The sequence below is a fragment of the Mycteria americana genome, chromosome 7 (assembly GCF_035582795.1).
Source record: "Mycteria americana isolate JAX WOST 10 ecotype Jacksonville Zoo and Gardens chromosome 7, USCA_MyAme_1.0, whole genome shotgun sequence".
Taxonomy (NCBI): domain Eukaryota; kingdom Metazoa; phylum Chordata; class Aves; order Ciconiiformes; family Ciconiidae; genus Mycteria; species Mycteria americana.
The window spans coordinates 46,185,267-46,201,859 of record NC_134371.1 but is presented as its reverse complement, the minus strand read 5'-3'; the positions used below and the strand labels follow the sequence as shown (position 1 = coordinate 46,201,859).

At 37.6% G+C, this 16,593-nt stretch overlaps 1 protein-coding gene across 3 annotated transcripts in view; it reads left to right on the top strand.

Annotated features, from left to right (window-relative positions):
- Positions 1–15,770, top strand: part of NTNG1 (netrin G1) — a 160,130-nt gene extending 144,360 nt beyond the window's left edge. For all 3 annotated transcript variants that reach the window (XM_075508222.1, XM_075508224.1, XM_075508223.1), the window contains one exon: positions 14,549–15,770. In XM_075508222.1, the coding sequence (XP_075364337.1) occupies positions 14,549–14,775 (227 nt within the window). In that variant the 3' untranslated portion in view covers positions 14,776–15,770. The remainder of the gene's footprint in view (positions 1–14,548) is intronic.
- Positions 15,771–16,593: the final 823 nt, after the last annotated feature.

Sequence of the window (16,593 nt, the reverse complement as noted above, 5' to 3'; positions counted from 1 at the left end):
ATGGAAAAGGAACTTCCCTTTTAAGCCAGAAGATCCTTGAAATAGGAGTCTTACTTTGAAGAGTTTAGAATTTCATTTCCAAGGAGAGTAAAGAGAGTTTCACCACATGTAGCTCTTTCTTTAAAGAGCTGAAGCTGCATTTTGATAGTGAGGCAATAAGCACTGACTAGCGTCCAAGGAGAACAAGTTACTCTCACAAGGTTCAAAAACCTGGCTTACTTCCTACTGATTTCAAGAACAGGAGAATCCCACAATGAGATTTAAACTGGGGCCGTTAGTGCAATGAAATTCATATTGAGGGCAAAAGTAGCATCCTTAAATCAGCCCCATTATGTTGACATTATGCAGCTCTCTGCAAGAAGGCTTCAGTTCTCAGAAAAAGCATCCTATTCCGCATATCTTTACAGACAGATTACAATAGTGTATTACAACACAAATGTTGCAAAAATTGAGCCAGATGTTTTGAAATGCTTCAGATTACATGCACACATGCCATTTGGTACACAACTGGGGAGAAACATGAAAGGCTGCATGTACACAGCATAACTTCTGCAAAGGTTTGAAAATTTGGGTCAAGATTTACACCACCTATCAAAATAAAGCCATATACTGCTATAATTTTTCTGCAATGACCTGAGAGCTTTGTTAGTTCATGCAAAAGCATTACCGATTTAAAACAGAACTGAAAAGATGCTTAGAGAAGTGTATTCCAGTTATATCTTCTCTTTTATTCAGTGGCAACGTGACAACTTAGCGATGATGCTGCAGCCCACGCTGCTCTGCACCATTAGAAGACCTTGACTGTTTTGCAAATACAAAACATTGAGCCAGCCAAGATGTGTTGAGCACCTCCCTCACCTCCTCCCACCCATCCTGGCTTTGGCCCAAACCCCTCTGTTCCAGTTCCAACCGATTCCCTTTAGCACCCATCTTTCTCTTTTAGCCTAACAGCTATCCATTCTGTAGCTTTCTTGCAGTCTTCAGAAAACCATCATCCCACTCAGATCTGCCACGTTACCACTTAAGAAATGCTGTCTCACAAAGGCAGCATAAAACCTTTGCATTTCACACTCCTCTCATGCTCTCACTTCACTGGGCCTGTGTTTCAAACCTGAGCAGGAACCACGCCGGAGGCTCTGCTGCCCAAGACAGCACGTCTGTGCAGAGGTTGGCCTTTCATGCTGGGTAGTCATGCTTGCCATGTGGCTTCATGGAGCGGGAAGAGGCTTGGTGTTTAGCCTCAGTGTTTGACCCCTCACAAGGGTCCAGGCATAGACCAGTCCTACAAAAAGTCAGCCTTTTCTCACCCTCCAGTACCATGTGCACCCATCAGCCAGCACTCTACGCAGGCATGCAGCAAACACCAGCTCCCACCATGGGAGGCAACATAAAGGCATACACACAGTTCTGGAGGAGCTGTGATCAGAGAGTCAGATTTCCATTGCCATCGCTGCCAAGGCTGCTGAAAGAGAAGGATAAGCATGTGATAGGAGTTGGGGGGGGTCAGGTTCTGTAAGGTAGGGGTATGCAAGGGGAGATGGCTGGGGGCAGAGCACCGGACTGGACCCAAAGAGATAAACTTGTCAGGAAATACAGCTTCATCATCCAAATTCTATTTAGCAGAAATCTCTTTCCGTTTTCTCTGAGAGTTCTACAAAGAAGTATACTCAGACATTACGTTTTAAAATATACTCAGACATTATGTTTTAAAAGAATATGCAACATTCTACAAGTGCATTTCCATAATAATTGAGCAGTTCTTGTGTGACCCTTCCTTCTCTAAACCAAAGGTGAGTATATGAGTTTGTAACATTGTTATATGCACAGCTTCTCAGGAGCATGAGAAAATGACCAAGGTCTTGGCTTTTCAATCTTAAGTGTGAGTGGAAGACTTTTTGAGTAACACAATTATTTCTTTTCATCACGAAGTTTAAGGGTATTAATACAATATATCTTTAGAAATACATAACAGACTGATTATAGAGGAATTTATTTTACCTTTGTCTAGGTTAATGGAGATACCTTGTTATTTTTCAACTCTGGCATGACTTGACAATCTAAAAATTGGAGAAAATAATTTTAAATAAAATAAAGCAAGTACTTTGAAGTGAAATCATATTTTGCTGTTATCTATTCCTTGAGGATCTCAGGTTATTTCAGTCTTCACTAATAATTAAATTTTAACACCTTTGTGCATCAGGATTGATAAACAGAAATATAAGTATGTTAATCAGCATGTCAAAAGTAATGCAAGAACCATATCAAGCACAGAGGGAAACAGTTCTTACTCATGAGAGTCTTTTAACTCTGGACTTTTTAATATCCTGAATTATCTTAACATTTTGTCATAGTAAGCAATATCAATATCCATGTTTAGAGGCATTATCTTTAGTTCATATGCGTATAGAAAGAACTTTTTGGACATTAACCCAAACACATACATGTCAAGTGCTCTCTTTCTAAGTCTAGGCCAGGTCTATTGTTATTCAGATGTCTTCTACATTGTAGCAAAACTGTAGAGTTGATAAAATGAGATTAATGCAATCCTGTTACTATTGCAATAACTTATTAGTAGCAGCCTGTATGTTAATATTGTGAAAAATACGTAGGTTGTCTGTATGCAGTCTTTATCTGTATTGGTCAATGTGTAATATGGAATTATGAATTCTAACTGCGTACTTATCAAAACATCGCTTTTGAAAAGACAAATAATCAGAGACTTTGAGAGGCAATATAATTAGATAAACAAAGACAGTTATTTTGTGTTTTGGTGTGAGCATCTTTTGGACATTTTTGCTGAATGATGTGATATTACAAGTCAGTTTAAAAAGTGTTTTCAGCTAAAACACTGGCTAAGTCTATCACATTGGTTACACCTGTGTAGCACGTTGCAGAAAAACTAGTGTGCCTGAAGAAGATTGCGTTGGAAAGCGAGCATCTATTATCTGTTTTCCCATCTAATGGCTGCTCTGTCATGAATGCACAATGATACCTAGAGCAAGTCTGTGTGTAGCAATAAATACTGTTGATGAAAACTATCATGAAGCAGCTGATAGCTTTAATTATTTGATACATTCATTTATTAGTTCTCATTTTTGCCGAGTGCTACATGCCAGCTGCTTGAGTCATCTTATTGATATGCTGATGAAAAGAGTAGGAAAGTAAAGCATTACACCAATTAAAACCCCACTTACAGGAGAGCACATTATCATCCAGTATATCTCAGAAAGGAATTATGATAGAATAATCTGCCTGTCGAGTGTCATTTTTTAATTTTACTGTAATAATTAAAAATAGACGATAACAGATAATATTTTTAAAGGCCAAGATAAAGCAGAGGGGATAAAAAACATTTGCAAATCTTTACCGTGTTCCCGATACATGAATATGAAGCTGCTGAAGTTCTGACTGGTGAGAGTAGAAGGAGGTGCATACACGACATCGGTATTTCTAATTGTCAGAATATTTAAACATCTTATGCAATTGCATATGACACTTAAGAGGACAAGATTGCCTATTCCTTTTTTAAACTTCATAGTTTATAAGCCTTTTATAAGCATAAAAGTTTATAAGCATTGTAAGTTTATAAGCATAGTTTATAAGCCTTTTTCTAGCTGAGAGTCTCCAAACTCCCTTGGAAACAGTAATCAACTCTGCTGTTGCATTTATCTAATAAACAGTGCAATCTAGTAAATATAACTGGAATTCACAGGACCTGCATTCATGCCCTCCTTTTGTTAGCATAGGCAAGTCATTTGACTTCCCTTGGCATCAACTTCTCCATTGTTCACTGGCAATAACAACTCTGAAGAGCTTTGAGACACCTACAGGGCAGTGTTTTTATCCCCATTCTAGAGCTAGCTCAACAAAAGCACTCTGAAGCTTTTCATCCACATTCAAAACAATAAGTCAATGTAGATTCAGAAAGAAGATCTCCTGATTCCCAGCATTGTTGCTTTAACAACAACAACAACAAAAATATCCTTCACATTTCAGGCGTTTTGTAGAAACTATATAAATGTTTTACCTTTACCTTTGCATTGTAACTAATGTTCACATAAATTCTGAATGTTCATCTCCTGAGAGATCCTATGCCGTTTACTTTGCACATTGGTGTTTTGGTCTCCTGTAGTGGAGTATTATCCTGGTATCTTAAATCTCTCTGTTTTGAAAAATGCACACAAGAGGAACACATAATGACATATAAATATAAACTTGGCTTTACCTTTACTTGTGGTCACTGTGACATAGCTGATTATAAGTCACACTTATGTACGTGTGACTCCCTTTTTTTAGTTACATACCCATTCCATTTTAATAGCTTTCATATTTATGATAGTGTAATTAAAGATTGCTGATGTTTCCATTACAAACACTATTTTATGTAGTTTAGAAGTTGATCATAACTTATATTTCCAGTAGATTTCGTTACTATTTTTCAAAATGCCCATGCAACTGGCTTTAAGCCAAAGTAGCGAGAAGAAAGTTTGCAACATTCAAATTATTTTAGATCACAAATAACTTTAGAACAGCAGTATTCAAAATTTAACTTGTCATGAATATGACGTCTTCTGTGTAAAAAATAAATAAATACAACTAAGTCTGCTTTAAAAAAACTAGCCATTACAATGCAAAATTATTATTTTGAATTCAAAGAATTTTTCTACACAATGTTTGCTATACACAGCAAATATTGTAAAATAAAATTTGCAGAACCAACCTTAGTCCATCTGAGTGATACTAAACTGATTATTAAAAATTTAGCTCTTTCTTAACACCAAAACCAGGACATATGTTATTAAGCCACAGCTATGCTGCTTTGGGCAATAAAAACTTTAAACAACTCATCAGTCTCCTCTTCTTTATCAAGCACATCATGAACACTTTTGCTCAAAATTGCCAGAGAGTATACACACATGCACAAATGTAGCATATATTTGGGGAGAAAAAAATTAGGAGACAATACATTTTTTAAAATATTGTCATTAAATAACATAAGATTACAATTTAATCTTAAAGTTCTCACTCAGCAGCTCTCTGAAATCATTTTAAGTTTTGTCTACAAAGAACTTCAGGATGCAGGGCCATTTGAGGAATACCAATACTTCCAATATTTGTCCTCAGATTAGTACTATTGTGGAATTAGTGTCATTACTAATATAAGCCACCAAGACATTCTCTCACTCTCCTTCCCTAAAAAATTTTAGGAAAATAATTATTAGAATAACTCTAATCCCCTAAATCATTAGGAAATATTTTCAGTTGTGATTATCTTCTCTGCTTTTGCTGCCAAATAAAGTAATAAGTGTGGGGGACTATTTAATGGGTTTTGAAAGCCTTCAATGCAGCATTCATTGGGAAGAATGGCAGGAAGAGAAACTTGTCTTTGTAAACAAAGAGAAATCATTTGTGTTCTTTTGTGTCCAAAACATTATTGCAAGTCAAACACTGGCAGCTAAGTATGCAGGAACATTCAGCCTTTTATATAATTCATAATCACGTATTTGAATTGCTGACCTCTGCGCGCTCCTGCTTTGGTTTGCTCTCCAGGCTTTCTTCTGCCTTTTGCGCTCTGTGAAGGCGATACTTGTTGCAGCTCTGTTTAATAGTTTTGGGGAACTTTTAAGAAAATACTGTTGTCATGCATGAAGCTGAAAATGCTGTTGTTCAGGCAAAGCCATCCTGCTAGCTCTTTGGATAGGACTGAACTGCCTGCCGATACGTGTGTAGTGCCACTGCTAAGGAGCAACGGCAGCTGGTGGCTCCACAAGGAGACAGCAAGCCAGGACCAGGAGGGGACTGGTGGGGGAAGGGGAACGGGGGGGTGGCAGGGCAGGGAGCTCCCCAGCACAGGGTCCCCAGGCTGGTGAGCAGAGGGTGCTTGAGCGGAGGCCTCAGATGAGGCTTTTCACAGCTCTCGCTCACAGCTTCCACCAGCTGGGGTTTCCACCAGAGCCGTGTCCAGTGTTGCACAGCTGCACTGGATCAGAGCAGACGTCAAACGCAGGCAGGGAAGCCCTGGGCCGGATGGAGAGCCTGCGGGCAGGAGGGCTGCAGGCTGCCCGCAGCGGCGGAGCCTGCCGGCACACCCCGGGCCCCAACAGCTGCCTGAGACAGGCAGGCATCCCCCAGCAGCCTCCGGCTGCCGCTCCCACAGGCCCCAATCTCTCGGAGGTCTTGCGACATACCTGCCAGCTCCATGTAAACGTCTGAAACGCCCTCTGGCACCTCTAATGGCAGTAGCTGCTTGTATTTAGGGAACCAAATGCCACCCTCCAGATGTTCACAGGGCCTTTTGATGACTACTTCATCTTCTGTATCTGAGGAGTTTTTGTGCGTAGCCAGTTTTTATTGATAGTGGTTACATCCAAACCCTGACCTTGCTGTTGGCACTAGACAAAAAAAAAAAACCTGTAGTTTCAATTGCTTCTCTTCCTAGTTAAGGAAAGAGAAGACAGATCATGTAAGAATGTTCATTTATCTCCAGGAAGATAGGAATAATGGCACTGCAGCTTACAGCTTTGTAAGTGGAATATGAATGATAGGGGTATGTAGTCCCGTTTGAGCAACTAAAGCTATGACGTAGCCTATTGCTCTCCTGAGATTATCCTAAAATATGATAAGGGTCATACCAATTCAGTGGTGCTCCTCCATAAAAAGCAATAAAGAGAATAGGGATTATTCTTCCCCCACTTTGGGAATCATCCTCTTTTGGAGAAGTATAAAATTGGAACCATCAAAATCAGAAAACTGAAAGGTTAATCAATCATTTCCTGAAAGCGAGGAAGATTGGAAGGTATTATCTCAAGTATATTTCTTAGATAACTAAATCTGGATTTGTTTTCAGCCATTTTAACAAGCAATCTTGTGTTGTTTCTGCCAAAGCTACTATGGCTTCTCTACCATGCAAGAGTATCAATTCCAAAATTCAGTTCTCCCCCTTGTCTTTTTGACAGATTTGATGTATTTCTTCTCATTATCTTTTATTAATTAAACCCAAGGATTTTAGATTAAGAATAGAGATGGAAAATGAGAAAGCACAGACACAGCCTGTGAAATAGAGTAACTTTCTACCTCTGCTATCCTTATATCATGGTTAGAAAAAAATTTGTTCTGTAGAGGATTTTGCACTTTCAGTAGTGAAACGTAATCAACTAAGCCTACCCATGTGGATGCTAGGATAAATTGATACCTATTTACAGGAGAGAGGAATCGCCATCCCTTCTGTGGCTGTGCGCTGGGGAAAACTGAATAGTAGCTGCATCTTCTTGTAGAAACTCTGACGACTTTTCCCGCAATTCAATTACAACTGGCTTAGCTTTGAAGTGAGAATTATGCAGAAAGAACAGAAATTACATGTAGGCAAACAATCTAAAAATTCTACCAGAAATTTTCAGCAAACACAGTACCTCCATTACCCACCTATTCATTTACTCCCCAATAACTTAATAAAACTGGTTTGATAAAAAAAATCAAGTGTCATTTCAATTGTGCCTCTAACAGGCATTTCTAAGACAAGCCAAGATGGAGATGTCTGCCTTTAGAAACTACTCTCACTTGGTCAATGTTTATTTCCTTGTATTGTTGGCAATGTAATTAATCACAACATTGTTTCAACTTTGCACCAGAGATCTTTGTGTTGATGTTTGTCATTTTATGACCGTAATTTTGACACAGTAAGATATGCTTTAGGCTTGTACTTGTCTACACTGATTTATTTTGTCTTAACTTCAGAATGTGCCTTGGTAGATAAGCACAAACCAGTTTTCTTTTCATGCTATCAGAGCATCTACCTTGTCTTGCTTTGACAGTATCCTAAGATAGTTTTACTGATCCCACTACAGCAAATGTTGAATTAGTGTCACTTCCAAAAAACAAATCATTATTAATATCTCTTTAAAAGAGCATCATTATTAATATCTCTTTAAAAGAGCAATAGCTGTTTTTCATATCAGGTAGGTCTGTGGTTTAAAACCACTGAAGAAGTCTGATCAACACTGACACACATATTTGTGGTAGCAAAACATTTAAAAGCCATTTGGCAGTAGCTGTAACTGGTAACAATAAATTAAATTCTAATAATAATCTAACAGTAGATCTAATTGGAAGACAGGCAGGGGGAGAAATCTAAGTGACAAAACCTCCAAGTCAGTTATTAGCCACTGGTTATTCAAATAAATAGGATACTTAAGTTATAAAAATTTGACGTTTTGTCATGTGCTGTGCAACACTAATTGTAAGAGCAATAGTTGTAACCTTTCAGAAGAAGCCTGACTACTTATAAGTTTTCCCCATGCCCTTATATCTTCATTCCTAATATTTACTTTATATGGGTGAAATCTCATGAGTCAGTGGAGCTCCACATAGAGATCTTTAACACATAACAAGTATATATTGTATTTTTAGGATTGTTTCCAAATAATGGAAATAATTTGTTGTTGCTAACTCTGGCAATTTGAAAATATTTTGATTGTGGTCACTTATGTTCTGATACAACTGGAAACAATTTTAAACCTTTGCATTTGAATGAGACTAAGTGTTTTGCATTCCCCAATTCCATTGATGTCTATTTGACAAATCGTGGGAAAAATATTACTAATACCTTCACGACTGCAGAGGTTTTCTTGTGCATGTTTGCTATGTATGTGTAGATGTCTGTATTCTTATTAGGCATACACACAAGCTTCCTCATTTGTTGCAATTTCTTTTATATTCTGTGATCGTTTTTACCATTTATTGATTAAATGATCACATTTTTAGAGAATAATGCATGTTACTTACAGGATCTTTATAGTATTCATAGGAACTAATTCTGCATTTGACAAGAAATCGCTTGTGCTTGGCCTCAATTTACTGAACTTATTTATGTAGTGAGATGAAATCTCCTAATTTTTTCATGGCATTTCAATGTGCTGTTCACAGCTCTCTATATATAGATAACCACTGCATATATTGAAGCTACCTATGAACATCGTTACTGGAAACATGGGTTTCACTATGCTTGGTTTTTTACTCACTTATTATGCCAAGACAGAATATTCTGTTAGCATGTGTGCTGAAAACTTCCTCATAAATGAATTCCAGTAACATTCTTTACTAGATAAGAAGTACCAAGGAAACAGATGCAGAGAAAAAAACAGCCAAGAATAATTTCTTCAGCCACTAGACAGACCTGCATGCTTTCAAAGTTATGAACAAAGGGTGGAATCCAAGGTCAAAAAATTCTCGTGATTTCAATAGTGCCATTCACACAAACTACCAAGGAACAGTATGGAAAATTCACTGCAGCAGAAGTAGGGTCAAAGCTTGCATCAGTGCTTTAGAACAGACCAAAATGTGGTGTAATATATTCAGAGCTGTCAACTCGCCAAGCTGTCCAGGGATTATAATACTCATGATCTGGGAGACAAAAAGGAGAAAAGCGAAGGGATGGTTTTAAAAAGAGCTAGAGGGAGAGAGAAGGCTGTAACAAACGATACCACAAAAAGAGCACACTGAAGAAAAACAGTGATGGGAGAGATCATACAAAACATTGCTTGAAATGAAAGACTTCAGAATTCAAGAAAGGAAGCAAGGACCTCTAATAAGTTTTCTTTCTGTGACTTTATCATAAATGGTCTTTATGCTGTTCCCACAAACAATGAAAATTTCATAATAAATCCAGATACTGATGCAGAAAGTGAACACCACCTATCCCAGATCAAAAAAGGTGTCCTCTTGAATACGTTCATTTCTTTTTTTTTAAGTCAATAGCCTGTCCTTTCTCATATTCATGTGGCTGACCCACCTGAATAAGATGCTACTGTAGGCAAGCTGTAGAAAAATTAAGGTAGCACAAAGAAAGGTACAAAATGTATTTTCTCCCCCCTTGGATGGCCTTCGGGAAAGACAGGATGCTAAAAGAAATTGTGTTTAAGTCCAATAGCGTATTGTTTTTCTGTCTGAGCAGTAGGCAGACCAAAAGCCCTGTGCACGTGCTCTGAAGCTGCCCAGACACAGTAACCGGAAAGAACATAAGCCAACAGCACAATGCTGTGCCTGAGGTGGCCCTCCAGATTGAAGAGAACAAGACTCGCATTTGTGTTACTGTGTCAATATTGCTGTTTCAGAACTAAAATCAGCCACAGTTGTCTATCTGTTTTCTTTCAAGAAGCTGCAAAGGTATTAAAGTTGAGTTTTGGACAGACTCAGAAATTTTCATGTATTATTCAGATTTGAACATTTAAGAGGAAAGTAGACATTTGTCAAGTAACCATGCTACTCTCAATACATTTCATTAAATACCCAATATAAATTCTATGAAACTCTAGCACATCGCTTACCCCTTGAACTGCTTGAGCTGGTTGAAAGACTGGATATTTTCCCCTTGTTTTCCTTTTTTATTCCATTTCCAAATGTAATACCATTGCAATTACAAATGAAGAATATTTTGTGACTTGTGGCAAGGCATCTTTCATCATCATTCATAGAGGTCTTATCTAAAAAAGAGGCTTCAATATTTTATTAATTATTACTCTGGAAAAGATGTTTATGTTTTTTAATTCCAAAATAACAGTATCTCTTACTAATTGCGGGGTTTGTTGGTTTGGAAAGGGGAAGGGGGGGTTGCCCCAAGGACAGAAAAGCTTCAAATAGCTGTCCATTGTTATACATGGCTTTTTTCTGTCTCCTTTGTGTAGTGTTTTAAGGATCCCATAATCGGACCATAGCTTAGATTGTAAATTGATGAATTATGAAAATAACATTAAAATTTTTCCTTTATTTTACTTTAAATATTTCACTTCCCAGAGTAGCACAGATCTGGAGACTGTGCTCAGAAATATCCCCCAAAAAGGCCTGCAAAGCTCTCCAGAGCAAATCAGGTATCTCTGTTTTGTTTCTTAAATAATCAGTTTGATGTCCTGCCTTCTAATTAATGAAGATCTGCCAGCAACCCACAGCTAGTTCAGCCACACACGTCTTAATAGTCATGTGTGATACTTCAGAATTAGTTCTTTTACTCGCATCACTTCTCCGTGTTTCATTCTTTGATCAGGACTTGATGCCTGCTGCCTTTCAGATTAATTCAAACTAGTTTTTCGTTATTGTTACTTTTAACGATGAAGACAAGGCAGAGCTGGTTCAACACCTCTCAGCAGCGGAGGCAACATTTCACTGCTTGGAGTATAAGCAGGGGCAAGGGCATGGCAGGTAGGAGAAGGCAGGAGGGCCCCAGCGGGCAGGAAAGCCCCGTATTGCCAGGCTCGCTGCTCCTGCTGCTTGGGGAAAGGAAGAGGCCGAGGGCCAGGCCCGTGGCGGGGCTGCACCAGCCCTCCTGCACCCGCCGGCACCAGCTCTCCCTGGGCCTCCGCACGGAGCAAGGGGTCTGCAAGGTCCTGGCCCTTCCTGCCCTGCTCAGCAGCTCCCAGCGCACTGCCTTCCCTGAGTAAAGCCTAGAGCCTCTTCGGAAGCAAAGTGCGTTCTGACTCCTATCCTGGAGAAATACCGTGTTAACATTAGAAACATTGTTAAGTTGCATTTATACAAATTACAACAATTGATATACTTGCCTTGCTTTGGTCTTGGCAGCATGTCGACTGCTTTTGTTTGAGGCATAAATTGTGTTATAAATTCCAGTGAAAGTACTTTTCTTTATGCTGCTGATGTGCTACACTCATTAGCTATAGCTGATCGAATTCCTAAACTGAATAAAGATAATTAGTTAATATTAAACTTTTAAAAGTAATCCTGACCGTGCTTTCAGGAAGGTGGAAATGGTATTAGAGTTGGTCAGAATAAAATTAAAACAAAGTTGGCAAAAAATAATTAATGGGATTTCATAACATTTTCAGAATTGTTTCATTTAACTTCCAAATCACCAAAATTGCTATCTACATGATACATATATGTGTGTACGTGTGTGTGTGCAAGAGAAAGAGATACAAGGACGAAACTAAGGAAAAGAAAGCTGTGACAATACAAGATTAACAATTCAAGAATTTTCAGCTACATAGTAGTTTGCTGAGAACATTAAAATCTACCTGGTTTTACTTTAATGCGTTTCTGTAGGCAAACTTTTAAGAGCATGCAGGAATAATGAAGGAGAAGCTTTTGATCCATCCCTTCTTCAAGTAAATTTTTAAAGCTTTCTAATGAGAAATAAATGGTCTGATTTAAAAATCAGCATCTATAACATTGTATCCAGAATTTTGTAGACAGCACTGATTAGAGGCATCTGATAGCAGCCTGCATCAGCGTGTCAGGCAGAACAGCCAGCATGTAGCAAAACGCCACTTCAGCGCCCATCTCCAGCAACCTGTAACTACAGATCAGGATCGGGGCTGACGGCCTCTTAAAATAACAGGCTACAGTTGTCAAAATACATTTAAAAATAGGAAAGCTATTGGAAAATGAATTTGTTTTACTGAATACTTGGGAAAATTTGGATAATGTGTTCCGGGCCAAACACAAAGTGAAATATCTGCCGTTTAAGAAGTGGTATTTAATTAACTATTGAATTCCATTCAATTATTCAGGGCAAACAATGGTCAGTATTGATGGGACAGATATTTCAGCATTTTCATTGCCTGAACTGTAGGAAGCATCCCAGCAATGAGTAGTCTAGAACAAGCAGATTCAGTAGCTGTACCATCAGATAACGTATTTTGATTTTGCGTATTGATATGGCTAAATATATATAATATGAATAATAAAGTCAGCTTTAAAGATACATAGCCTCAGTTATAAGACATGTAACTCAAATATTGACTTTTAAAATACAGTTCATTTTTTTGGCCTGTTATCGTTATATTTTTCTGGGTTGTTAATCTCATCACATTTATTTGGTGGTGATTTACTGTTTCTTGTACATAATATAAACACTATTTTTTGTAACGTATATATATAGAACATTAAAATTCAGACATATGGCTGTCATCAACAATATGTGTTGTTTGTTGTACCTTAATATTCAAATTTTGACATTACAATTCAGAAACTGGACAACAACGTTAAATCCATAGCTCTTAGTAAAAATCTTTGGTAGCTAAAGGAATCACTGAAAAAAAATTATTTAACTGTTCTCTCTCAATGGCATCTATGAGTTTCTAACACACTGCATTATTATTTGGCCCACTTGGATGCAGAACATTAGAAAGCAGATGTCAGAGGGTCCTTCTAGAGTGAGAAAATTATTTTTCTGAAAGCAAGAGAGATAAGATTACCAGTAAGGTTACCAGTGCACAAAATTGTACAGATTTATGTAGAATTGCATCACTTAGTAACTTGGACTGTTTCAATTTTAGTTCTCATCATATTTGGGTTGCTTTTAAAAATAAGTAAATTAACATTTATAAAACTTTACTTTTTTGTAGCAGTAAATAGCAATGTTTAAAGTAAAATTAACAATACTTTCCCCATTCTGAATTATTTAGGGTATTTCCAGGCTAAGGTATGCATAAACAGCATATAATGTTGAGTCTGCTTCTAAACCAAATAATCTTTTCCCTAATTCTCTGAGCGACATTTTTTACTGTTACGTTCTGCCTAGATAGTAGGTGCAAGATCTTCACTAAAATCGCCTCTCTTACGGAAGACAGCTGTAATCTAGCACATATTCTACTAGTGATATCATATGGAATAAAACACAGACTGACATATTTAAGTAGTATGTTCCTCATACCTCTACATATTTACCCAGTGAAACATTTAAATTGATATTAAGTAATACAAAGTAAAGCTGTCAATTTTTCAAATACGATAATATTATGCAGATCTAAAACTTTTGCCTGTATTATTTTCTCTGAACTCTTCTGTCAAATCTGACTTCTGAAGTTATTACATCAGGCTAGAATATCTAACTAAGATAATTTTAAGATGCCAGTTACCCTTGTACCAAAGTAGCAAATCTAATTAAGAAGAAACATTTGATCTGTAATGGAAATAACAACATTATCTTTTATTTCCATATGTATGTACCATATAATCCCCATCGAATAGCATGCTGAATTTCCTGCCTGTGCTTGCCTTATCTTTTTTGCATAATTTTTTCAGATCATTAGTACATGCAGTTCTTGATTATAAAACCCTACTGTCTCATACAGATCTTTTTACTTCAGCAAAGCCATGTTGCATTTTTAACCACTGTTCATGCTTTCCAAAAGCTCTAGATACATTGCCCCTTTCAAATAATAACACACCCACCTACAGTTCCAGTTCAGTAGTAACTATAAAAATGCAGACACCGGCACAAGGCAGGTATTAATATTCATATTTTTTCATTATTAATCATTATTCATATTAATTCATTAATTAATATTATCGTAGTCAGTGGTCTGAAGTGAATGGTATGGTTCTCCAAGACTACAGGCTAAAAAAAAAAAGAAAAAAATTTCAAAAGAAATCAAAAATTCAAACTTGAAATGTTTAAAAAAACCGCATCCCCTGTTTACATGTCTCAGGAAGAGGGGGGAGGTAGTGTTTTGCTTCTGGTTTTAGTGCCGAGTTTCTCCTGTAGATGACCTTATATTTATTCTGCTCTTCTTTCCCTCCCTCCCCTGCTATCTTGCAGCAAACGTATGTGACAATGAACTACTGCACTGCCAGAACGGAGGAACGTGCATCAACAATGTGCGATGCCAGTGCCCTCCGGCTTACACTGGCATTTTATGCGAGAAGTTGAAGTGTGAAAGGGATCCAGGAGGCTGCAGCCAGAACTCCGGCCAGGGGGCAATATCACAGGGGCCTCTATTACTGGCGACCGCTCTGCTCGCAGCAGCCGGACTCTGCATACGCTAGACTCCGTATGGTTGACGGCATCACATTCAGACTGCTTCAAATGAACGTGCCACATGAAAACAAAACAAAATCCGAGCGTTTGCTACTGAAATTTAAAAAGGAGGAACGAGAGAAAAAACAACCACGTACAAACTAAGAGGGCCTAACTGAACTAAGCCATATTAATCGGTTACGGACAGGGCTCTGAGTCAAGACTGTTCACCTCTGACTCGAGACAAGTTGGCAGCTGCCTATTCTGTCGAATCAACGCTAGCTGCAAAGCTTACGCAGGACTGAAACAGCTTTGACAGCCCCCAGAACGGGAAGAGAATTCACAAAACATTTGCTACTCCTATATGGTGCGCTACTGTACCTCCGCCCGGTGTGTGGACCGACCAAATAAAGGCATTCTTTGCTGTCAGTGCATTGTGGGTATAAGGAAATCTGTAAAAGCTGCCATATTGGCCTGCTTCAGTCCCCGATCCTTTCCAACCTGTGCTTTAGTGAACGTTGCTCTGTAACCCTTGTTGGTTGAAAGATTTCTTTGTCTGATGTTAGTGATGCACATGTGTAACAGCCCCCTCGATAAAACTCAAGCCAGTCATATCCTTGTATACCTTAGCAGCACTGCATCAGTAAGATGCTGTGTTCACCTATTGTACAAGAGTGGCTATAGGACAAAAAGTGTATTTATCCTTTTGTATTCAAATGAAGTTATTTTTCTTGAAATAATGTACAATGTAGATTTTTTGTATTATTGCCTATTTGTGTTACCAGACAATTTGTTAATGTATTTAATTCTAATCAGATAAGAGAAAAATATTACTTTTTATTTAGTCCTTTTCCTTTTTCTTTCATTTAATTGTGCAGAGATTTCTCTGTATGGGCAACGTGCTGGCATCAAAGAATATCAGTTTACATATATAACAAGTGTAATAAGATTCCACCAAAGGACATTCTAAATGTTTTCTTGTTGCTTTAACACTGGAAGATTTCAAAGAATAAAAATTCCTGCATAAACAGTTCCAGGATGACGTATTGCTATTTCTTAAGGCCTTTTTAGAAAACAAAAAAATTTTGATCATTTTACCACCTAATATGTGGAAGAAAACCAGATTCAACAGTGGAAATTACATCATAACAATCTAACCTGGGTTTATTTTTACTAGTGTCATTATTTTTGCAAATAATTTTAAACTTAAAGGGCGTCATTTGTTTGAGGAAGATTTCATAAAATCCCAAGCTTGAAAAAGGTATGAAAAGTTGAATAGTTCTCATCTTTGTTCTCTCAATTCATCACAGAAATTATTCCAAGACTAATTTACAAGGTATTACAGCAGCTAGTCTTTAATTCATACCATTTTTGTGGATTCTGGCAGTAATGAAATAGATATAGCCACAGCTTATATTGTTTCTCCAAAAGCTTCATTAAAATGATATGTTTATATATGTACTAGTCTGCCTAAGAAACTGCAAAAACAGCAGCAATCACAAAAAAAGCCAAGATTTAACTTTTAATAAAGTCAAATTTAATATTTAGAAGGAATGTCAAAATATACAGCAGCGAGTAGATAAAAAGTGCTGCTCCAGCAAATAAAGTTTGTTTCAAGTATTGCCCAAGGTGTAATAAATTCTTGTTTCTGCCTTTTATTAGGCCAATTACTGAGCGTGACAGAAAAGGATAGCAAGAATAGAGAGGCAAGCCAAAACCACAGCAGTGTTTCAAAGTCCTGGGAAAAAAAAAATAAAATCAAAAGGTAGCAAGACTGTGTGAATTAATTTCCTGGCAATTTTCATCATAATGGCTATAAATATTTTACCAACATAATAGCCTAGTAT